General features: G+C 35.9%; 3 protein-coding genes across 6 annotated transcripts; 1 reads left to right on the top strand and 2 right to left on the bottom strand.

Moving 5' to 3' along the window:
* Positions 1-1,500: 1,500 nt before the first annotated feature.
* On the bottom strand, positions 1,501-6,916 carry LOC107847487 (alpha-L-fucosidase 1). Of its 2 annotated transcripts, none has more exons than XM_016691767.2 (3): positions 6,204-6,916; positions 3,980-4,264; positions 1,501-2,443 (listed from the first exon to the last, which is right to left on the bottom strand). In XM_016691767.2, the coding sequence occupies exons 1-3, from the start codon at positions 6,767-6,769 to the stop codon at positions 1,675-1,677; spliced, it is 1,620 nt and encodes a 539-aa protein (XP_016547253.1). In that variant the 5' UTR covers positions 6,770-6,916; the 3' UTR covers positions 1,501-1,674. The 2 variants fall into 2 exon arrangements, with proteins under 2 accessions (XP_016547253.1, XP_016547254.1); XM_016691768.2 differs by having other exon boundaries at positions 3,980-4,219; positions 6,204-6,914.
* A 3,389-nt stretch (positions 6,917-10,305) lies between these two features.
* LOC107846087 (putative late blight resistance protein homolog R1B-16) lies at positions 10,306-14,796 on the top strand. 2 transcript variants are annotated; one of them, XM_047399937.1, is made up of 2 exons: positions 10,306-13,403; positions 14,682-14,796. In XM_047399937.1, exon 1 carries the CDS (start codon positions 10,436-10,438, stop codon positions 13,070-13,072), a length of 2,637 nt encoding a protein of 878 aa, XP_047255893.1. In that variant the 5' UTR covers positions 10,306-10,435; the 3' UTR covers positions 13,073-13,403; positions 14,682-14,796. The 2 variants fall into 2 exon arrangements, with proteins under 2 accessions (XP_047255893.1, XP_047255894.1); XM_047399938.1 differs by lacking the exon at positions 14,682-14,796 and having other exon boundaries at positions 10,308-10,549; positions 11,111-13,731.
* Positions 14,797-16,475: 1,679 nt separating this feature from the next.
* On the bottom strand, positions 16,476-22,102 carry LOC107847846 (protein RDM16). Of its 2 annotated transcripts, none has more exons than XM_016692390.2 (6): positions 21,548-22,102; positions 19,502-19,780; positions 18,820-19,281; positions 18,545-18,739; positions 18,181-18,341; positions 16,476-17,504 (listed from the first exon to the last, which is right to left on the bottom strand). In XM_016692390.2, the coding sequence occupies exons 1-6, from the start codon at positions 21,932-21,934 to the stop codon at positions 16,613-16,615; spliced, it is 2,376 nt and encodes a 791-aa protein (XP_016547876.2). In that variant the 5' UTR covers positions 21,935-22,102; the 3' UTR covers positions 16,476-16,612. The 2 variants fall into 2 exon arrangements, with proteins under 2 accessions (XP_016547876.2, XP_047255895.1); XM_047399939.1 differs by lacking the exon at positions 21,548-22,102 and having other exon boundaries at positions 19,502-19,620; positions 19,697-19,780.
* Positions 22,103-24,932: the final 2,830 nt, after the last annotated feature.

Raw genomic sequence — 24,932 nt, forward strand, 5'->3', positions numbered from 1 at the left:
TTAATTAGTTTACTCTTTCTCCCTATTAATATACATATTATAGCCGACATATACATAACATTCTGTGCATATGTTGGAATTTTCGTAATATGTTTAGAGAGTTGAGATTTTTTGTAATATTGAAAACATAAATTGTGTATTTTTTAGTAAATAAAAACTACTAAAACTTAAGTAAATCCCAACTAGTTTACTCCTAATTACTTTCTAGTTCTATTCTTTTGTTAGATACAAATAGCCCCTTATTTTTCAATTTTCGGATATATATTTAACATTTGAATACATAATTTTGAACTTAAGAATGTAACAGTTAATTGCTCAATTTTTGTTTGAATACATAATTTTGAAGTTGAGATACATAATTTTAATTACTGAGATACATTTATTTCTGAAATTATTTGGTCGAGATACATAATACATTAACTTAACTAAAGAGAATACATAATTAAAATTATCTATCCGAAAATTTATGTATTTGTGGATGTATCTGACTATTTTAAAAATAAAATAAAATAAAGGGAGGGGGGAGTTAGTTAATTAATAAAAATGATAAGAATTTTATGTAGTTTAATAAAAATAAATATGATGTTATATAATTCCGGCTAAAAACTAGTAATAAAAGTTTCACATGTTATGTAGTAGTATTTTTAAAAGAATTTGTTAAGAGGTATGAGTAGTTAGTATGTAGTAAAAAGAAAAATTCACTGATGTATTTGATTGAAAATATGCTTAAAAAAATATATATCAAATTTTTTTTTTGTGTGTTATTGATACATAAAACTTATATATCGGAATGAAATTTGAATTACTTATGAATCGAAATGAGATCTCTGTTACTGATACATAAATTTGATTGATTAATTATATATTGGAAAGTAATGTATTCGATCCTCAATAATGTATCCGGATCTTCAAAATTTAAGATTTTATGTAATTTTGAAAAAGTTGGTATAAGATATAATTAAGTACTAAATAATTGAGATTTATGTTGTTTGTCCTAAAAAAAAAAAAAAAAACTATTTCTTCTAATAAACATTTTACTTATATTTGTGATAGTATATTAGGATGACTGATACATTAAGAGATTCTATAGACACTTGCTCCATAAATGTCGATCGGATGTGCATTCAGATTCATAGCGTAAATTAACTTAAATTAAATATGCTAAGATGTCTTGAGGTCATTTACTTAACATTAACAAAAAGACGGTACGATGCACTAAACTTCCACTTTGCGCGAAACGGATTGGACCACATTGGGTTTTATGGGACTTTTTGGTGCTCCGACATTCCTTAAATCCAACGCAGATTAGGTATAATTATAAGATTTAGAAAAGCACCCGGTAAGCTAAGAAGATAGATGGGTGTTTTACTTTTCAGGCGAAACCTTAAAACTTTAGGCATCAATATGCATGTTCGAACCTTTCGAGCACCCACGATCTACAAATCCTGAATCCGCCACTGACCCTAGTAGTGGGGGATTCGAATCCAGTGAATGATGAACTTCATACTTGAACGCCGCCTGAAATAAGGCGGAAAATCACTAGATCAAGGTTCATGTCCGGTACATTATGTTACAACACCAGAAGTCGAAGAAAAATCAATGCGCAAAAGCATCAGAAAAACAAACAAAACAAAAAAGGAGATAATTTGTACACTTAAAGCTGCTCGATGAAGCTTAGATGGAAGCAGATCGAGACTGGTTGTATGCAGTTCTCCGGAAAACAAAGTTGTCGATGAACTTTGATTTGTTGTGTGTATCGGAGACATGTTGAGTAACAGAATAGGAATCCATGTAAATTCCGATGTGTGAGATTAGAGGGCACGCCCTGGACTTGTCGATAACCAACCTTAGCAGGTGGGATTTCACTGTCGGAAAGAGTAACAGTCTTCGGTATCCTATTGTCGTTCCACTTACCACGTGTTGCCATTTCCCATTTTCATCTAACATATCGAGATGAAACTCGCTAATCCGCTGCCCCATTTGAATTGGTTCTTGAAGTCCCAAGACATTGAAAGTTATAGCCTGTTGAAATTCTAAATAGAGTGTCCAGTCTGATTGTTGTTCCTGATCTGGTGTCCAATACGTATATAATCCTTCCTCGATTACATTCATGGGCGCAAACTGAGAATCACTCGAATCTCCTCGTGTACTGCTGGCAGAAACAAGAGCAGATTCCGCAAAATTATGGGAGAATATAGAATTACGAAGCTTGGAGAACTCTTCGAGGACTTGTATATCTTCGTCTGATATGAGACCGGATGAGTTTGGGGGTACATTTAACAACAACGGACAGTTTCTACCGACTGATTTGTAATACAAATCCAGAAGAGTCATTGCACTTTTTGGCTTTTCGGATTCATGCCAAAACCAACCAGTTCGGATGGACACATCACACACGGCAGGCATCCAGTCTTGGCCAAAGGCATCCCCCTCCGACGTATATCTGTTGAATACATGAAAAATAACGAGGATAAAAGGAAGCTCAGTGTGCCGAGAAGGAGTAGTTTACTAATGCAGGAAAGACATTGCGATGCATATGTGAAGGCACTTCATTCACATAGGTTTCTCGTCTCAATTAACGGACTTTAAGAGTGATAGAGGCCTTTAATTTTTTTTTTTTGAACGTGTTATTATTAGCGATTAGTTGGCCTAGTTTGTGCACAAAAAGACCTGATGAAAGTCATACTCTTACCACATTGCGACAATCTCCATCTAGGTAGGTAGCGTATGCTAAAGCAAAAATCTTGCCAACTTAAGCAGTAGGGTCCTAGCTTCTTAACGAAGTTCCAGTGTAAGAAACGGAATAGGTTTATTTACTCTGTTGAGTTCCACATAGATGGGTATTAGGGTCCTTGGTCTCCTCTCCTTATATGGTCTTAAGCAATGCTCCCTTCACGAGCTAGCTTTTGGGATTGAGTTAGGCCCAACGTTCATTTCTTAATCATGGTATCAGAGTGGGACCCGTCCAATTCTCATTTTCGATGTTGACGTCCATATTAAAAAGAGGGATGTGGTATGGGTGTGTGGGTGTGGTGGTGGTGGGGGGGCTTATATGGTCTTGGGCAATCTTCCTCTCACGAACTAGTTTTTGAGATTGAGTTAGGCCCGAGGTCCATTTCTTTATCATACTCCATGTGATATGTCAAACTGGATAAGTTTGACAAATCTATGCAGCGAGTGATATTCAGTACAGAACTCACCTAACGAATACATATTGATCACAAACGAAAAATCGTAGGAGTTTTCTGCAAATTTGTATAACTGAGCCAGGTCAAGTATTAAATTTTTTTGATACTAGCGAATAGAGTGATCCTTTTTTTTAAAGAAAAAAAATTATAATCGAGAAATCCATGTGCGTTAGCTAGCCCAAACCACAGTTGCCCGACAGGTTCAAACCGTAGGAGTTAATGGGCATGCCACTCTACCCTAGTCCCGCTTAACTACCTGGTTTCTTTGTCGGTAGTAGGCTTCGACTCATGATGTGCTGCGCCCAATCCACTATTCACCTTTTTTCTTAATTATAGAATTGAGGTTATACAAAAAATGAACTGACAAAGCGTCCGTCACGGCGATTATTGCAGTTTCCGTAGTTGCAAGAATGTCTCACGGTTGGGTTGGTGTGAAGTGTACCGCTTGTCTAGCCTATGCTTTGTATGAACATCTAAATGTCCAAGATAGAAAGAACGAGGGCAAGAATCGACGAGGCAAGTCTTCTCGAAGAGAAAATCGTGATGGAAAAGCTCGAGGAGGATAAAAAAAGCTTACGATGAGCGTCTATTTGAGTTGATCATTTCCAAGATCTAATTCCAGTTTTTTCTTATGTAGTCGAAACACCTTACAATCTGAAGTTAAACGCTTAGCCAAACCTCTGAGGACGTGAAGGATATGAATCATTATAACAGCAAACAATGAGGGGAGAAGTTCCGCGGAAAGCAAAATAAGAATATGATGAAAATGAAACTAATAAAGCAAGACTTACATGCGATCATTATCACCACCAATCGTGACAGCACTCCCGTTGAAAAGGGACCAGCAAGTGGTTCCAGCTACACCATTCTCGTTCCCGACCCACCTCGTATCGGGACCAGCATCAGTGAAAATCGAAGCTCCAGGTTGGAGTTGATGAATAAGGCTAAACCAATCATCAAAGAAATACTCCATATCCTTCTCGCCTTCACCTTTTGCGCCATCTAAAAAAACATATGTAACCTCTCCATATCTGCTCAACAGTGTTTTTTGGCACCGTGGAGATCGGAAGTGATTGCTGTTAGAAGTTTATGTAATCATTGAAACGCAGCACGAAAAAGAAAGCAGTTAATTTCATAAATTCTGCCTATATGTCCTGTATAATCAAGTTTCACATATTTCTTTGTCTAAATGTGCGTGCATTTTTTGATAACAACGCCTTTTACGTTAAGGAAAGTGAGTGGATGATACTTCATCGCACTCAAAACAAGTTAATTTCCTCAACACAAAAAAGAGTTCATGAGTACACGAGATAATAAAGAAATGGTAAGCGATAGTTTTCACTGTGATTTGCTTTGCTTGATGAGCACCAAGCTAAGCTGCTCGGACTCTTTAAAAGTATTGCCGCACCTGTGTTGGACCCTTAAAGAATACACTATTCTTGGAGGATCCAACACGCACCCATCAACAGTTTTGACGAGTCTGAGCAACATAGGCACAACGCATATCAAATTGGTCCAAGGTGTGAAATGCTCTTCTATCACTTCTCCTTTATACTTACCTTTAATAAAAGCATAACTAACGAAAACCCTTAAAATTCATAATCAAGGAGTTCTCTTTTTTCTTTTTTCAACAGGACGTTGAAATTCTTCTGATCTAACCAAATGATAACTTAGAAACTGATGAAACAACTCTTATACTAATCAACTTTATATTATAATGACAAGAAATAGCGAACTAAACAATCAAAATACGTACAAACTTATACTTGGTGGGAGTCGGATCCTCTGCTATTTTGGTAACATGACCTGAAGTATCACAACTCGAGTCTCGTGTCTATAGTTAAATTTGGCTGTTCTAGGGAAAAAAGTAGTATTTTCCATTTGAATAAGGTTTATTGATTATTCCTAGAACTAAATTAGGAATATATCATACAGATCTAAGTTGCTCAGACTCTTCAAAAATGTCTACGGGTGCATGTCGGATCCTCAAAAAATAGTGTATTTCTGAAGGATCCGACACGGGTGCGGCAACATTTTTGGAGAGTCTGAGCAACTTAGATTCAGATAAGCCGCACAAAGTTCATGTTACAGCTAGCTTTGAGATATGGAAGCCAACAGAATATACTTTAAAGCTTCTAAAATACTACGACGTTCATAAACGTGCAGTCTGGCACAAACAATTAAACTGTGATATGTTGATATTTGTGTTGCTTCAAAACCATTAGCACCAAATAAGACCAAAAAGGAGCGAATTGAATAGGATCCACGAAGCCGACCCCGTCAAGCTTGGAATTGAAGTGGAGTACTAGTAGTAGTTGTTGTTTGAAGTCATTAGTAAGTATAACGACTCGCAAATCCTTGTCATCCTAGAACTCATACTTAAAGAATCATTCTAAATTAGTCCTTTCATAACTTCTCCTGATCAAAAATGAATCATTCTAGATTGGCACCGTAAAGTCATAATCCAAATTCCCTAATAAAGGTTGTAACTACTATCTTACTAACTATGAAAACTATGCGTACCACCGCATCTAAAATCTTACATATTTTGCTATGTTTCACTTCAGCCGATGGTCTATCGGAAACAACCTCTCTACCTTCACAAGGTAGGGGTAAGGCCGCGTACACGCTGCCCTCCCCAGACCTCAGTTGTGAGATTACACTGGTAAATTGTTGTTGTCTATGGTCTATCGGAAACAACCTCTCTACCATCACAGCTCATGTCTATCCTAGGAGAAAGATACAACCCCAATTCCAGCCCACCATTTCTTGCAGCTTTAGCTAATTCATCTACAATATCACTAGACCCATTTCTCCAAGAACTTGAGATAGAGATAGAAATACTATTTTTGATAGACCCTTAGCTCAAATAAAGCTTCTCAAGTAGCGACGACAAATAACACTGATAACTAAAGCAAAGGAAGCAACATGTACAACTAAAATCGACAACAAACATAATATTGATAAGGAAACTAGACAACGCTCGACTACAGAACAAAAAGTTGCAAACTTTACCTAGTAAGCAACTCAGTCATTTGTCCCATATAATATTCATTATACTCAAGAGTCTCCCCATAACAATGTTCATGTCTATCCCATGGAGAAAGATACAACCCCAATTCCAATCCACTCTTTCTTGCAGCATCAGCCAATTCACCAACAACATCACCATACCCATTTCTCCAAGAACTTGACTTAACAGAATAATCAGTATACTTTGAAGGCCAAAGACAAAAACCATCATGATGCTTAGCAGTTAAAAGTACTCTCTTAAAACCAAAATCTTTAGCTACAGTTACCCATTGTGTTGCATTTAACAAAGTGGGGTTAAATATTAATGGATCAACATCACCTTTACCCCATTCTTTACCTGTAAAAGTGTTCATACCAAAGTGTAAAAAAATTGCCATTTCTGCAATATTCCATGAAATTTGGCGGGATTTTGGGATTGGTAAAACTGGAATTGGTGGTGGCTTTGGAAGTGAAGATTCTGAAGTTGTTGAAAATTGAAATAAAACAATAAAACATATTTTTATGATTATTTTGAGGAATTGTTTAATGGGGTTGTTGTTCTTTATCATCTTTGTAAATGTAAATGTTGTTGACTGGCTTACTGCACTTTGCTGGAATTGTACTTCAAGATTGTAAGCCTAGTGAAACATCATCATGATTATTTTGAGGTTTTTCTATACCTTTTTTTTTTTCTAAGTCAAAGCTACTCAATTAACAATTTTTTATATTGTGCCAATTATTTATTTTTAATGTCCCATTCGCATTGGATTCAACACCCAATAACATTTTGACCAGTCTCAGCAACATAAATGAATTTATTAACATGGCACTCCTATTAATACAGACACACAATTTTCACTAAAAGCATTCAAAATAAAAAAAAATTAGCAGACAAATTACATAAAAATAATTGTAATCATATATAAATGAGAAAATGATCAAAAGCCTCCAAACCTTTACTTCAAATTTCAACTACACACATATACTTTGTGGAGATTCTATGACCCCTGAACTATTTTAAAATAAAATTATTACCAAAAAAGCTGACATGGCGAAAGAGTGCGTTTCACTCTCTATTAAAAATTTATTTTTAATATTTCTTTATTTATTTTTAATTATACTTTTTCTTTATTCGTTTTCTTTCTTCTTCTTCTTCTTTTCTTTCTCACAAACAAAAAACTTTTAGAATTCATTAATGGCATTCAAAATTAATTTATCATTTTTCTTATCTCCAAGTACAAAATCGATTGGTTCCGACTTCAAGCTCGTTGGAAATTTCAAAATGGGTATTGCTCCTTATTTTCAACTTCAAGATCGTCGAAAATTTCAAAATCGATATTGTCTATTATTTCAGACTTCAATGTCGTCGAAAATTTCAAAATTCTCTATTGTTTTCGATTTTAAGGTCATCAAAAAATTTAAATTTGGTATTGTTCATTGTTTCCGGCTTCAAGGTCATCGAAAAATTTGAAATTGATATTGTTCGTTGTTTTCGGATTTAAGATCGTCGAAAATTTAATAATTAATATTGTTCATTGTTTCCCACTTTAAGGTTGTCGGAAATTTTAAATTCAATGTCGTTTATTATTTTCGACCTCAATATCGTCGGAATTTTCAAAATCAATATTGTCCATTATTTCCGATTTCAAGGTCGATGTAAATTTAAAAATTAGTATTGCCCATTGTTTCCGACTTTAAGGTCATCGAAAATTTTAAATTCGGTATTGTTCATTGTATTCGGCTTCAAGGTCGTCGAAAATTTTAAAATTGGTATTGTTCGTTGTTTCCGGATTTAAGAACTCGGAAATTTAATAATGATATTGTTCATTGTTTTCCACTTCAAGATTGTCGAAAATTTCAAATTCGATGTTGTTTATTATTTTCGACTACAAAGTCAATGAAAATTTTAAATTCAGTATTGTCCATTATTTTCCACTTAAAGTTCATCTAAAAATTATTTAAGTTTGAAAAGGAAAAGAAATGAAAAGTAATGGTGAAAAAATGATAAAAAGTGCTAAAAATGAAGAATAAAGTAAATAAAAACTAATTTTAAATTAAAAAACACGTGTAAAAAGGATGTTGGCGCGTACATCACACAACATTTTAAATGATTGGTTGTTAGTTTTTGGATAATAATTTCACTTTACAATAATTTAGGGGAGGCTTTTGGCCGTTCTCTCTGTATAAATAGTACAGTAATATTTTTCACCAAAGGAAACTCGTGTGAACCCCTAGCCATAAGGTGGCTCCTTTTGTGCTTATTATTTGATGTTTAGTATTTTCTTTGACTATCTTTATCTGTTTACAGTTTATAAAATAAATAGATAATTTATCTATTTCTACCCATTTTATCCTTAGCATTAAATATAGCTTATTATTTAATATATTTTTAAAAGTATTAAATTTATTATAATCAAAATATAATATGATAAAATTATTCCTATCATTTACTGTTTTTTAATCTATGCGTCAATAGGAAACTAGAAAGATACAGATGGACGGAGGAAATAATATGTATTTAATACTGAATACTGAAGTTTTAGAAGTTTAAGGCTAGAGTTTGTAGTCTTTGTTGAGTTATCAGTTGGAGTAAATTGATGAGTTTTAAATCCGTAATAGGATAGATTCTGAGTTGTAATCTTTTCTATTATTGAACATTGTGAGTGTGAGTAACAAGAAGCGGGTTTGACTTCTTGTTTGTGAGGTGTTGTAACAAGAAGCGGGTTTGACTTCTTGGAGTGCTCATATATTGGGTAGAACAATTAGAGTAAACGGTAGAGTTGTGAGTTAAGAGTTAAGTTTTAGGATTGCGGGGTTGTAATCTTGAACCAAGCTCTTTGAAATTAGTGGAGATTGGTGGTGAAATCCTAAGCAGTGTAGGTCATGGTTTTTTACTCCCTTGAGCAAGGAGTTTTCCACGGTAAATTTGTGTTGCAGTTTATTTTCCTGTTTGTTGTTTGCTGCAATTTTCGAGACCAGGTTCCTGATACGTGTGGTGGGATTAGTTAATTTGTACAGTGACAATCTTGAAGCCACATTCCTGAGTAAAAATCTGATCCTCCATAGCAAAGTGAAGCATGTTGCAGCGAACTTTCACTTTGTTCGCCACCATGTCGACATCAAAAAGGTTCGAGTTGTTCACATCCATGTCGCCGATCAAATCGCTGACACCCTCACCAAGGCACTGCCTAAGCTTGCTTTTGAGAAGAATCTATTCAAGTTAGGCTTAGTGACTCATCGCGTAACTTGAGGGGGCGTATTGAAGCATCACGTGTCAAATCAGTTAGTAGTTAGAAGTGTCAAATCAGTTAGTAGTTAGAAGTGTAATCAGAATTTATGTTTCAGCATTTCTGTTTATTTAGGACTAGTCTAGTTTAGTTAGTTTAGGGCTTGTCTTAGTTTATCTATAAGTCTATTTAATATGCTTCCTACTTCATTAATAAAACATCTTCTTCTTTCCGGCACTTGCTCTGTGTTTACACAACTACCTATTTTCTATCCTAATCCATGATCTCCACGCCCTCATATCTAAGATCATGTCCTCTGTTAGCTGAAGTTACATCACGTTCTTTATAATCAGTTCTCCCGAATATACATTTGCGACCTACCTCTACCTTACGTCATGCCCCACCCTCTCACACCTCTTTACTCGAGCATATGTGCATCTCCTCTTAAACAAAGTTAGTAAGATAATAGTAGCAAATTTCTTTTTAATCTGTCTAGAAAATGATTTTTTTCCTTCTTTGCCAAGTCTTGAATTCTAATTTTTCACGTGTCACGTTTAAGACCACAAGATTAAAAAGCATTTCAGTACATTCCATATATCTCTAGTTTCGGACACAAGATTCAAAAGTCTCAATGCTCGGTTAAAATCAAACAAACAAATTGTAACGGAGGAAGTATATTTTTCCTTATTGTTGTAATAAAAATAATAGCAACAAAGAAGTTTGACTAGTTAATAAATTAATAGATGCACTAGTCCGTTTTGGAGTGCCAAATTATTAGAATTCAAATATCTTCTCCTTCAATTTTATATGTCATATTGCACCTACACTTCAATAATTCCATGTGGGACATAAAAATGGATGTAAAGACAATGGACATCATCACTTGTAAAGTCTTGGTCTTCTTATCTTACTTTAAAATAGTAGTCTATATCTTCTTAGTCTCTACAATTCAAGAAAGATCAGAAAATGCGTTTTACTATATGATATAAATTTATCTATTGTATGTAGATGGCTTATACTGAAGTCACATCTTTAATGCAAACATTACAAAGTCTCATCCAACTTCATCCATGTCCAATAAAACCAAAAGGAAGAAAGAAAATTGAATGTTTACTACAAAAGGTTAGTTTATTACAAGGCTTTTTTGATGGCAATGGAAAAGATAATGTGGCTATTAAGTATTTAGAAGGTATTATTAGAGATGTTTCATGTAAAGCAGAAGATTTAGTTGAAGAAATTATGTTTGAGTATTCATCTAGTTCAAGTTTAAAGAAGGTTGGATTTAAGTTTCTTGGTAATAATAGAAAGATTAACCTTATTGAAGCTGCAATTAGTAGAGTTTATGATGATATTTCTGCTACTAAAGTAGGTTCAACACCAGGTTCATCTTGTTATAGGGGTTCACATGATGATATCGAACAACCTTTGAGTTCGAAAAAGGATGTTGTAGTTGGTTTAGATGATGATTTTTTAAGTATTGCAGATAAACTAACAGGATATCCTAGTAAGTTAGATGTTGTGGTGATTATCGGTATGGGGGGTATTGGTAAAACTACTCTTGCTAAGAGAATTTATCATGATAAGTTGATAGAGTATCACTTTTATGTTCGTGGATGGATAACTATATCGCAGAGATATAAGTTGAGGAATTTGTTGTTGGATCTTCTGGATTGTACCTCTCAGGTTCCGGCTTTTAGACTTGACGAAATGGAGAATGAAGAGTTGGCTGAACAGTTGTATAAAAGCTTGAAAGGAAGGAGGTATTTGATCGTCATGGATGATGTTTGGAATGCTGAGGCGTGGAATGATGTTAGAAGATGTTTTCCAAATGACAACAATGGAAGTAGAGTAATGGTGACTAGTCGAATCTTGAAAGTTGCGCGGTTTATCAGCCCCCTTAACGCTCCTCATGTAATGCGTTTCTTGACTGTCGATGAAAGTTGGAAGCTGTTGCAAGAGAAGCTTTGTGGATTAGATTCACGCTTGTGCTGTGATGACGAAATGGGATGGATTGGAAAGCAAATCGCAGAAAAATGCAAGGGATTACCATTAGCGATTGTTATGGTAGCAGGAATTCTTTCTAAAGTAAGCGCGACAGCAAGTAGATGGAGATATGTTGCGAAAAGTATTCACTCTTCGTTTGTAAAACAGGAGTACTCGCGGCAATGCTTGGATATACTAGCATTGAGTTACAAGCATTTGCCTCATCATTTGAAAGCTTGTTTTCTTTACATGGGCGCTTTCCCTGAAGATGTTGAGATCCCGGTGTGGAGGCTCATCAGGTTATGGACTGCTGAAGGTTTTATTAAGTTGGAATCGCCGAAGACTTTGGAATGGATAGCACGAGAATATTTGCAGGATCTCATCGACAGAAGCCTAATTTTAGTCGGCAAGAGATCCTTTGGTAGAATCAAAACATGTAGCATTCATGATGTGTTGCGAAACTTTTGCCTAGAAGAAGCTCAACGCGAAAAACTTTTGCATGTTGTGAGAAGGTTCGAACCACATCTTCCTCCAGGCGTTCACAGGCGCCTACATTTCCATTCGGACATTTTTGCCTACTCCTCCTACACGTATTCTAATCCATACCTTAGATCTTTCTTGTCGTCAAAAGCATGCTCGGTTTTAGAGGATTCCTACTTCGTTTGTATGGGCTTCAAATTGCTTCGCGTGTTGGATGTAGTTAACTATTCCTTTTATAGTTTCCCCATTCAGGTCGTAAAACTAGTTAACTTGAGGTACCTTGCACTCACCGTCAATTCTGAGCTTCCTAGATCGATATCCAAGCTCAAGAATCTACAAACTTTAATCATCTATTGGGCGACCAAGGAGACGCGCACTCTTCCATTGGAAATTCTGAAGATGCCTATACTAAGGCACATCCATGTGAAAGGAGATGTTTTGTTATTTGAACTCCTCATCGGCGATCAATCTAAAAAGAGCTTTCAAGTCTCGAAGAATCTTCAAACACTTTGCACTATAACTATTAGCACAATCACCTTATCCCATGGACTCGTTGCTGCATTACCTAACCTAAAGACATTGGCATCCAATCTAGTAACCTGTCGAAACCATGATCCATTCGATGCGGATTGGCTTGGCAGTTGTCTCAACAACCTAGTGCAGATGCACTCACTTGAAACTCTGAAGTTGCTGTTCAACTTGTCAATGAAAAATCCTCGTCCGCGTAACTCTATCCAACTCTGGAATGCATTCCCTCCGAATCTCAAGAAGTTGACTTTGAGCCGCAGCCTTCTGCTATGGGAAGATGCTAAAGTTCTCGCGAAGCTACCAAATCTTGAAGTTCTCAAACTGAGAGATTTTTCGTTTCAAGGTCCAGAATGGGAAACCGACGAAGAGGGGTTTCATCAACTCAAATATCTGTTGGTTGAGAGCAGAGATTTGGTTCTCTGGAAGCAAGCCAGTACAGGTGGTTATCCATTTCCAGCACTTCAACATTTAGTCTTGAGGTTTTGCTACAAGCTAAAAGAAATCCCTTGTGAAATCGGAGATATCCCAACGTTGCAAGTCATCGAGTTGCATTCTTGTAGCCCTTACGCCTCGAAGCTTGCTAGAATGATTCAAGAAGAGCAAATTGAACTGGGCAACAGTTGCCTTGAAGTTTTCATTCATCCAGCTAGATAGGTATGAGCGACTTTAGTCGTATGGTGCAACCGCAGTATTTACACAGATTCAGCGTATGGCATGCAGGATCAAAGGGATCATACTAAGGCGTGGAAAAGACTAAATATCTTCTATGTGAGGTTCATCGACTGTCTTTGAGAAAATGAATATGCTCGAGCAGCAACAACACGCCCAGTGTAGTCCCACAAGTGTGATCGATCTGTGGAGGGTGGTGTATCTGCAGCCTTATCCCTATCTCGTGCAGGTAGAGTGACTGTTTCAGAAGGACCCTCGACTCAAGGAATATGGTCTAGTGGCTCACTGAAATAATTTTCTTATGACTCAAACACTGGTACGTTTACTAAAATACGCAGTCATGTTTTTTTACTTCTTCTTCTCCGTCCAGGAGACGCTCTCTCTAGTATGATCGACAACCTTGCCTGACATAAGAAGGGTGCTTGCTAACAAGGTGGCAGTTTGAGGTTGCGCCTTCTCTAATCGTGAGCTCTTTTTCATCGGATGAAGTAGCCTAAAGCAGAACTGTTAGTCGTAGTACTACTCTTGTACTTCCTTGTTCAATTTTTTGTTATTATCTGTTGTCCTTATACTTCGATTATCATAGTATTTTTGACGGCTTTGTCATGCTCTCTATAGTATTGTGCCTTGGCTTCTCCGCTTCTTCATTTCTTTTCGCGATTTGCTTTGAATTGCTTTTCCTTGAGCCGAGGATCTTACCGGAAACAACCTCTCTACCTCACAAAGTTAGGGCTTGAGATTACGTCTGCTCTAAACGTGAGTTCGTTTTCATCAGATGAAGTAGCCTAAAGCAGAACTATTTTCCTAACATACTAGTTAGTCGTAGTATTACTCTTGTAGTTACTGTTACTTTTTTTACTATCTGTCATTCTTATGTACTTCAATTATCGCAGTATTTTCTTGTAGTTACTGTTCCCTTTTTCAGACTAATTTATCATGCTCTCTGTAGTATTTTGCCTTGGCTTCTCCACTTCGTTGTTTCTTTTTTGATTTGCTTTTAATTGCTTTTCCTTGAGCCGAGGGTCGATCGAAAACCACCTCTCTACCTCCCACGGTAGGGGTAATTAAGGTTTGCGTATACTCTACCTCCCTATACTCCACTCGTGGAATTACACTGATCTTGATATTTTTGACCCTTATCCCACATTCCTACAAGAGGTTGTTTCCACAGCTTGAATTGGGGACCTTCAGGTTACCTGACAATAACTTTACCAGTTACTTCAAGGTCACCTACCCGGCGCGAAGCTGAATCAGTCGAGCTCCAATGCGGGTATCGAATCTCCAACTAATTTCGACTCAAGCTGTGTAAAGTTCATTAAAAAAGTAAAGCGTTCGAATTTTCCTCTTCCCTCAAATTTGAAACTTATAATTAAGGATATAAATGAATCCTATGTATCACTTTTTTTTTTGCTCTTTATATTTTCATATATACATCCAATAGAGTGTGCTTTACACTTACATTAATTTTCGATACAAATTCGAATTAATTGAATTTATAGTCCATAGTTTCGTATAGCTCAAAAGCAATTTTTAACCTTTACACGTTAAATAAATTCAATTTAATTGTTAATAACGTATGCAATTATCTTTGCAGGTGGTCAGTCTTAGCATCTCAATTACCAGGAAGAACTGATGATGATATCAAGAATTACTGGAACACGAAGCTCAAAAAAAGAAAAAAAAAAACACATGGGATTACTAATACCTTATAATAATTTTTCTAATATTTACCAAAAAAAAAAATCAACCTATTTTCCATCTACTATTACTCTTCAACCCCAATAATCCCAAATAATTTCATCATATTATTACACCCCAAATCAATATTCCATTTTTTCTTCCCAGGAAAATCTATTGTACACCAATATGACCAACTTTCCTAATAATTTGGGTGGTACAAATTATAATTTGCAAAATTATCCATAATTAAAAGATAATACTAGTAATAATTTAATTATAGGTGGTCAAATTTTTTCAAATTATGGCAAAAACTATTATTAATCATGTTTTTTCAAAAACAATTTTTAGAATTATAATGGATATATTATTATATAATCATGTAATAAGCACTTTGGTTGATCATAATTTTTATGCAAGTACTTAGAATTTCATTAACTTGTCAATATTTTTGTGTTATTATATAATCCGTAGAACTTGTATAATCATGTGAAGCTCATGACGAAGGGCAAGCCTCTGAAGAAGAGATGGACATAATATCGTCGGCAAATCTCACATCAAATCAAAGTAAATGACAGAAGGAAGTTAGAGACCTTATAAAAATAACATCAGAATAAACTGTTGAGACGCCTGTACGTTAAAATCCAAGAGACAAATTCGTGCGAATCTAGCTAGGTCCAACGAGAATAATACCTTGACAGTTGGATCAGAATCATTATAAATAATCTTTATCTAAAAACTCAAGTGGTTAACAAGAAACTTCTTTATTTACTAATTATTCCTGTAGTCAAAGCAGCCTCAATTTTCAAAGAAAACCAAAAATGTACACCAACTAGAACACGAGACCATGATGGGATTTGAAAAATTGACACTAAATTGATGTGATTGATTTGATTCATTCATTTCAACAATTCATCTATCCCCCACCCCCTACATTTTATGAGAGATAAAATTACGTATCGAGAAAGATAAAATTGTTGTTTAGTAGAATTATTAACAGTTATAGTCCTTTTGAGAGAGGGATATCTCAATACGAGCCTCGCTCAAAAAAAGATATGGTGTGTGATGTAGGGTTCAGTTTGTCTTGTAACATCATTTCATTAAGGATAGATAAATTGTCTTCCTAGTGCCGCTACCTACAAGTTGCACAATAATATTGTAGTCCGGGATGCATTTTCTTCTCGAAGAAAATAAGGATAGGATTTGCGTACAATCTACCTTCTTTAAATTCTATCCATTAGATACACTAGATTATTGTTGTTGTTATTGGATCAAAATTTAGTGTCTTTTTGAAACCCCGAGATAAGAGTTCGAGTGAGCAATGGATAAACCCTAGTTGTATAAAAAGAGGAAAGTGGTTAGGTACTTTTATGACGACTTTGATGTCACGTTTTAAGAATTTTGTGGGATGAGAAATGTACACCTCTTTTAACTTAAAAAGTAACTAGTACGAAGCAATGGTTAATTTCATGGGCATTCTATTGTCGTCCATTTTCACTTATCATTTCGAAGAACAAGGTCAATGTTATGATGGGGACGCCTACTCTACTTCAACGTTCAGAACCTCCAAAGCTCACTCAAATGAAATTCATGACGACGCGCTGAGCCCAATTACACCCGACAAAAAGGTAGATGGGCCATCGCTAAAAATATTGTTGGGCCCAGCACGGGACCAAGCCCAGTAAAAAAATTGGACCGTAAGAAGATGAAATTTCAAATGTCTCCAAGTTTTCACTTTTCTTCTCCTCCAACAACATACAAGATTCCACAATAGGAGCAATCCAAATACAAAAGAACAGCATTGATGGCTAGAAAATCAGGTTTAGCAGACACAGGACGACGCTAAAATTAAAATTCGTCATCTTTGAAGTTTTCAGCGAGATCCCAGTAATGAGGAACCCCAGCGTCAGCGAAAACTTTACGAGCAGCAGCCTCAGTTCTGCAGTCATGAACAAAAAACCTGTTGAAGCTCGACTTAGCAACGCTCCCTTGCCAGACCAACACACACTTGTTGAGAGGCTTATCATCGTCTTCATCTTCACCTTCACCTTCATCGTCTTCTTTCTTGCTGGCAGCTGCCCAATCGATTCTCCGAAGCATAAGTTTCCCATATCGCTTGATTGATTTTTTCCCACCTTCAACAACAACAACACTAATACCTTCTGAGATGACTGCACACCCGGTCAAGTGGTTCTCCTGAGCATTAACATCAACTTTGAAGCGAGTTTGGGGGTGGGAGAGGTCATTAATTTTGTATACAGAAACAATAGTCTCCGGAGCGATGTTTGGGTCATCAAAAAGTTTCCTCTCTTTTTTCTCACGACGCTCATCAGGAGTAAGCTTACGAGCAATATTCCTGTCTACATGAGCCTGCTCACGCTCAGCAGCAGCACTTCTAATCTCCATTTCAAGCTTTGTAGGATCCTGTGTAGCTTCTGAGCCAAGAACTTTCATTAGATTGCTCATTTTAACTTTCGGCTTTGGTGGTTCTACCAGGCCTTGTCGTATCATTTCTTGTCTTTCTTTCTCCCTTGCCAGTCTTCGCTGGGTTCGAAGTTTCTTTTGCTCCTTCTTGGTTAGTTTCAATGGTTGGGGAGGAGGTGGAGTTGGTTCAGCGGGAGGCTCAATAGGGCGAGGGTGTTCAACATATATGGTGATCTTTTCAAACTTCAACTGTTCGTTGGTTACGATGCCATCAACTACATCCCCATAAGTACCAGTTCGTAACAAAGGAGCATCCCTGGAAGGTCAAGGCAAGAAAATAAGGGCAAGCACAAACGAAACATTAATTTCAAGGAAAACAGACTGCTACAAGACAAAAAAACTTAACCTCTAGTCAATACTTCATTATTTTCAAGCTCCAGAAATTTATCAGGAAAGAAAACAAGATCCCCACAGAACCCCATATTTCCTCAAACATCATCATCTTGACAAGAACAACACTCTTAAAAAAAGTAGACCAAGTACCAAATATCAAGAAATCTCAACAGAATTAGCAGCTAAGACCCAAAATTCACGGATTATCTTGTATTCTCTTGAATATTCATCTATCGAGATCAACTAGATTACACGAAATTTGTGATCCTGCAAATATATTTAAAGGGAAAACAAGAAAATCTCTTTCAAAAATTCAAGAAATGAATGATAGAAAACTGTTGGCATGTGAATATCTCAACACATAAGCAGTTCAACTAAAAGCTAAAAGGGGAGAAAAAAGGTGGCTTTTTGATGTACAGATCACAGAAGCACATCGGGATCTACCACCTACCAAGATGCTCTCATTTTACAGTTAAAATCAAGACCAGTTCAAGCTCCCAAGCTTTACTATGGCCCCAAGAATGAGAACTAAGGACATAAACAAAAGGGTACCAGAAAGCAAAACATATTGACATTGGAATATATTTAGATCAACTAACCACCACTCAACTTCAGGAATAGGTTCCTTCTGTTTTTCCTTGGTGATAACCCTTTCCGATACCTCAATGAGATTCGGATTTATGTCAGGCTCTGCTTTAGCCTTGGTCAACTGTGCTTGCTTTGCCTTTAGCTCTCTTTCTCTTGCTTCACCAAATTGGCTCTAAAGACAAATGTTGCAACAAGATCAAAACTAGTTTAGGAAGCAACAAGAACAGAGAAGGGAGTACTGAAGGAAAACAAACAGCAGTAGCATCAACCATAAAAAACGGCAGCCCAATGCAGGAAGCATCCCGTGGTCACACAGGACCCAAGGAAGGGCCGCACCCCAACAGCATCAACTGCCATAACAAGAAAATTAAGTACCTTTAACTTGATTATTTCTGCATCTCTGGACCATTTGCCTTCCTCCACAAACTGAAACGTCATCCTCTTGGGCCTCAAAATTTTGTTCTTGTCAATGCCCATGGCTGGATCAAAATGAGGATTTTTCTCAGGATCAACCTCAAATTCAGGTTTGAGAATTTGAAATGCTTCTTGTTTCTTTTTATTGATGTTCACCTGCACATATGCTCCAGGTTAAACACAGAAATTCAAAACAAAATATAACAAATAATTTTTTTTTAAAAAAAGAACCATACCTTAAGGGTGCTAGATGGCTTAGGCATATTGACAATATTTCCCTGTTCATCGATTTCCCTGCCTAGGGCATCCAATCGAAGAACAGGGGCTTTTGCAGGTTTTGACTGAAGGGTAGCCTCTGGTGCCATTTGCCCAGGAAACATGTTTATGAGTGGAGCAAACTCTGGGTCCTGCCGGAATCCCATTTTAGCAGCAAGCTCCTGTGCACGTTTTACCGCTTCATATTTTTGTGCTGTCAGCCCCACAAGATGAGGCAAACCACTGGGTGGTTGATTTGTAGAAGCTGCAGTAGCCAAAATTGATGTGCCTGGTGCTGAACCAGGAGTTGGCAATACCCCTGCATCCGAAGATGCAACTGGAGTGGGAAAAATTCCTGCATTAGCCGAAGGTTGAAGCCTCTCCTTGGGTCCCACCTGTGGAAGTTCCTCTCCAGTAAAGCTGGGACCCTTGTTCTTGTTCAACTACATGATAAAAATGAGCTCTGTTACAAAGACTATGAGAGGTTTCCCAAATAACAATGTGGAAAATCTTATCTTCCATTTATATCTTTTTGCTCTCCCGCCTCCCAATCCATCCCCAGACAAAGGAACCGGGATGGGAGCAAAAGAGATCCAACAATCAACAAAAAAAAAAAAACATGCAAAACGGAAATGTGCTAGATTTTCATATGTAGCAACTTACTGCAGGTATCTTCTTAAGCTTCTCAGCCAACTCCTTTCGCATTTGTAAAGCTCTCTTCGCTTTTGCTAAAGCATCAAGGGATAAGCTCCCACTCTTGCCAGCACCAGAAGCTGTCCCATCTGTACTAGATTTCTCAGGAACCTGATGAGATCCGTTAATATTAACTCCCTTATTTTCAGTAGAAAGCAAAGATACCTTGGTAACTGGAGAATCACCATGACCCAAGCTGTTATCAGACAAAGTCCTTGGTGTCACATTGTATGATTCCATTGTCACACCCTGAAAAGTACACAGACGCCAGAAAAAAATCAGAACAAATATCCCAGTGCTTAAGTGTCAAACGTAGAGAAAGTATAGAAAAAAGGTATCCATCTCAAGATACAATAAATAAAATGCAAAGCACTTGTCAATCAGAAGGAAAAAACACACACACACAAAACAGCAAAGACATGGGCAGGTTGATGAGCTAATCTAAATCTTCCAAGGTTTAAAACTCGGCTCCAAGCAGAACATTACAATAATTCCATGTGACAACATGACGAAAGAATTCGATCGACCAAATTTCTTAAATTGAAGCGAACCTTTAGAACAATCGTGTTTTTGAGAGCGCCAAGTGCAAAAAAGAGACTGGGTTCCACTTTGCTTAAAGAGTAAAGTCTGAAGCGAATAGCTCGCTTCACTGCCATTTTGAAAAATAAAATAAACTTTGCACAATCACAATATATATAATCATAATTTAAAAATTAAAAAGTAGTGGAAAAAAGTTCTCCACAGGACAAGCAAATCAAAACCAAAATACAAATGGATCAACATCCCTACTCTAGTACAAGATTGTCAAAATCAATTAGAGAAGACTTGTAGCAAATATTTTTCCCCTTCCTATCTATGTCCCCTTAAACCATAAATGTTCTCCTCAACTCATCCTGTCTCCACAACCCCAAGTGAAATCAGATTCTCTACCAAATACTTGTTTATCTTGATGATTTTCGGGGACTCCACTTAGCCATAAATTAGCCTCATCAATAATATCCAAAGAAATTTGATCCTTTATAATGGCGCCTCAATATTTTATTGTAGTTAACAAACACTAAATCATTGATACGCTTTAGGGTTGTGGCAAATAATAATGTAAAATCCCGACCACTCGTTTTGAATAATCAATCGCATCCTGTTCCACGCTTTAGGTTTCTGGACTTGTTGGGATGGTTTTGGTTGGGCAAGAAACTACACTTGACCATTATGTTGTAGATTTTATTATGTATGTATGGTGCAACCGCAATTGCACTAGCCACACAATAACTAATGGGTTGCAATTGCAGAAATAACCACGCAAATTGCGAGCTAACCACCGCAAGTGCAGAAATGGGGTTGTTTGTTTCCGAAATTTCTAACATACCAACAAAGGCATTTTCCCAGGAGACACTAAATCATTGAGACGCTTTAGGGTTGTGGCAAGTGCGAATGTAAAATCCCGACCACTTGTTTTGAATAATCGCATCCTGTTCCTTGATTTGGGACTTCTTGTAGGTTCATATATGGGCAAGAAATTACACTTGAACATGTCGTGGATTTTATTATGTATGGTGCAAGCAACCGCAACTGCAGAAGTCGCACAATAACGGGTTGCAATTGCAGAAATAACCACTATCGCAAATGCGAGGCCAGCGATATTGTGGCATGTCGCATTGCACCACAAGTGCATAAATGGGGTTGTAATACAAAAGGGACTGGCTGTTTCCGAAATTTTAACATTCCAACAAAGGGAAAGGTGAACCATGGGTTGTCGTTTTTCACTTAAATGAACCTTACATGATGCAGATTGATTATTTAGATCAGTGAATTTCGAACATCAGATAATTAACCCCTCCCCCCCCACCCCACCCCTCCGCCCCAAAAAAAGAAAGAGAACAAAACTTGAATTACTAATAGTTACGCTTCTATGATGTTCAATTGAAGGGAATACATATACTGTGTGCAAGTACCATGGTTGAAGTGAACACCAAAGATATCAAAAACACACATGGCAGCAAGAAATAATACACAGACCTTAGCAATGGAACCAAAAGGAGCATCATCAGCAGTTGGGTCACCTTCCTTAGCTGCTGCTTTATCCTCAAACCTCCTTCTCCTCTCTCTTCTACTCCCCTCATCCTCCTTATCCCTCCTCCGATCTCCATCATCAGAAACCCTAGGTCTCTTCTTCTCATCCCCATTACTACTTCTATCCTCCACACTTACTGACCGCTCTTTCCTCTTCCTATCGTGATAATCACGACCTCTGTCTCGGCTTCCCTCTCTTTCGGATCTATGTTTGGAACTACGATGCCGATGGTCATGGTCATCTTCATAGTGCTTCTTATCCTTCGAGCTGCTATGGTGGTATTTGTCTCCGTAATCCCTCCTTGATTTCTCTTTCGATTTCTCTTTCTCCATGTCGACCTCTCCGATTTTCCCTCTTACAGATGACTGATTGCAGGAGAATGAGATATTCGTTGCGATTAGGGCTCCGACCCGACCCGGATGAGATTAGGGCTCCGACCCGACCCGACCCGACTTACAGTTTTATCTTAAAAGATAAGTCACCTATTATGGTATTGGTGCACGCTAAATGAAATAGAGGTTTGTTCGTTTGATATAGGGTCGTTTGGTTGGGAAAAAAGTTATTTTGGGAGTAGTTATAACTTTATCTCAATACTATAGTATAAATGGTAGGATAAATAATTCTGACTATAACTAATACTTTAAACCAAACATGGGATAAAATAATATTTTATTTTATTCCGGGACTATTTATCCTTATACCTCACACCAAACGACCCCTTAAGAGTTTTGTGCGATGAGAATGTACCTCTAAGGGGTTGTTTGGTTTGAAAATAATCTCGGAATAAAATAATAATTTCGGGATAAAAAGTTTTATTCGTCATTTGGTTGTAAATATTTTGGATAACTTATCCCGGGACTAATAATTAGTCCCGGGATAAGTTCCACCCAAATGGTGGGATAACAATCCCGGGATTATTTTTCTTTGGTATAAAATTATACAAGGATAAAAATACCCTCTTGGGATTGTTATGTATAATTAAATTATATATAATTAAACAAAATTCAATATAATATATTATAATTAAACATAATTAACGTGTATATATTCATAATATATTCATAATATTATATGTTTGGTTGTAATATATTTATATATATATATTTATAAGTAATAAATTATGCTTAATTAACGTATAATATATTCATTAATTATGAATATAATATATTACGTAATATATAACGTATAATATTATGAATATATATACGTTAATTATGTTTAATTATATATAATTTAATTATATATAACATAATATATAACGTAATATATTCTCACACACATAAATTATGTTTAATTAACGTATAATATATTCATAAATAAATAAATTTTGAACAGTTTACCGTTCAAAATGGTTGTAAAATAAATAAATTATGTTTATTTATATATTTAAATTTATCTAAAAAATAATTAAAAAAATTAAGAATGAATATTTAAAGTTTAAAAAGAAATATATATATAAAAAAATTTAAAAACGATGGTGGGTATTTTGGTAATCAATCAATTTATTCCTATAAATTATACCATGCATATTACTTTGAATACAACAAACCAAACACTCAATAAAAAATAATCTCAGCATAACTAATCTAGTATAATTTATCCCATCATAACTTATCCTAGCATAACTAATCCCGGTATAACTTGTTTTCAAACCAAACGACCCCTAAGACTTAAGGAGTCATTTGGTATGATGTATAAATTATAATAAAGTTATTTTATTTCATATTTGGTTAAAGGTATTAGTTAGCCAAGGAATTATTTATCCCACCATTTATACTTTAGTGATAGGATAAGTTATTCATGTATATGATGGGATAACTAGTCATGAGATAGCTAATCCCGAGATTAATTATTCTAGGATAACTTCACGTGGATTCTATTACTGCCTTGAACTCAATTTAGCGTATTTTTGTCACCTTTTTGTACTGACATGACATCTTTATTACATAAAAATGAGGCTCACGTTAAATGTGTCACGTTAGCTAAAAAGATGTCACATCAACTAAAAAGAGTGACAAAAATACACTAAAATTGAGTTAAAGAGACAATAGGACCCCTATGAAGTTGCAGTAGGTGGTAGCAAATATTGGAGATTGCATGAGAAAAGAAAGAGATGCATGATTTGATTATTATTCATAATTAATTAATGGATCACACTATTTAATCTACTAATTTTACTTGTTTATCAATTTTAGACTTTTTAGTTTAATAATACCCAATGGACCTTGAAATCATATTATTCATTATATGTTGATCCAAGAAGGTAAAACATAACATCAAATATATTAGGACTTAAAAAGTAGACAATTTAAAAATAATTATAAAATTGTAAATACATTATTAATGAAAATAGGGGAAATGGAGAGATATAAATTAATTATTCAAAATAGAATATCAGTCAAGAAAGATAGTCCTGGATTTTTTGTTTTCCTTCATCTATGTTGTTATTTATACTGTATGATTATAATTTAAATAATTTTGTTCAAGTATATATGCGACAGTGTAATTATCTCATCTAAAATTTAAATTGTTAGAAATAACAGATTTCTATCTACTTAATTATATTTCAAACAAGCCTAAGTGTGGGCTTGATTTATTCCATGAATCAAGCATGCGAAAATCTCTTTTTCATAATGAGTGATGGTGAAACTCAAACCGAGCATGTGTCTGTTGTCGTGCCAATTTGTTTTTTGAAAGATTCTGACTTTTTTTATTTTGGTAGGTCTTGAAGATTCTTTTGCTCACCTATATTGAAGGGATATATGATCTATTTAATCCAATCGATTATGTAAATTAAGTCGTCCATCTAATCTCAAAATTTAAACAATGAGAGAGGAGACATTACAATTTGCACTTGAGTCGAGGGTCTTTCGAAAGTAACCTCTCTGCCTATATAAGTTAGTGATAAGATCTTTTTACACTCTATCCTTCGTAGATTTTACTCGTTAGATTTTACGGAATATATGTGTTGCTGTTGATGATGATGTGCTCATTTTGAACACACACATTCATTCTAGGTGTTAGGTTAAGATGGAGAAATATCCTACAAAGTCTTGATGGAGTGTGGGGGGCAAAAAGCTAACAGTTTTATAATGAATGAGATTAGAGGCGGAGCCAGCCTAGTAATACGAGGTTCGTCCAAATACTTTTTGACGAAAAATGATATTATTAATTTGTGATTAAAATGATTTTTATGTATATATATTGTAGACGTTGAACCCTCTTCGATGAATTTTTCTTCATATTTTGAATTTTCTCAACAGAAATCCTGATTCCGCTTCTGAATGAGACAATTAGAGTGAAACAATGATTGCAACATTATATATAATT

The sequence above is a fragment of the Capsicum annuum genome, chromosome 11, assembly GCF_002878395.1.
Source record: "Capsicum annuum cultivar UCD-10X-F1 chromosome 11, UCD10Xv1.1, whole genome shotgun sequence".
NCBI lineage: Eukaryota > Viridiplantae > Streptophyta > Magnoliopsida > Solanales > Solanaceae > Capsicum > Capsicum annuum.

Coding starts and splice junctions, on each gene's coding strand:
- LOC107847487 (XM_016691767.2), bottom strand. CDS start 6,769: ATGATAAAGAACAACAACCCCATTAAACAATTCCTCAAAATAATCATA. Junction 4,265..6,203: donor ATGACTGAGTTGCTTACTAG/GTAAAGTTTGCA, acceptor AACTTCTAACAG/CAATCACTTCCGATCTCCAC. Junction 2,444..3,979: donor GGTGGTGATAATGATCGCAT/GTAAGTCTTGCT, acceptor TGTATTCAACAG/ATATACGTCGGAGGGGGATG.
- LOC107846087 (XM_047399937.1), top strand. CDS start 10,436: ATGGCTTATACTGAAGTCACATCTTTAATGCAAACATTACAAAGTCTC.
- LOC107847846 (XM_016692390.2), bottom strand. CDS start 21,934: ATGGAGAAAGAGAAATCGAAAGAGAAATCAAGGAGGGATTACGGAGAC. Junction 19,781..21,547: donor CTTTTGGTTCCATTGCTAAG/GTCTGTGTATTA, acceptor TGTACTTTTCAG/GGTGTGACAATGGAATCATA. Junction 19,282..19,501: donor AGCTTAAGAAGATACCTGCA/GTAAGTTGCTAC, acceptor TTTATCATGTAG/TTGAACAAGAACAAGGGTCC.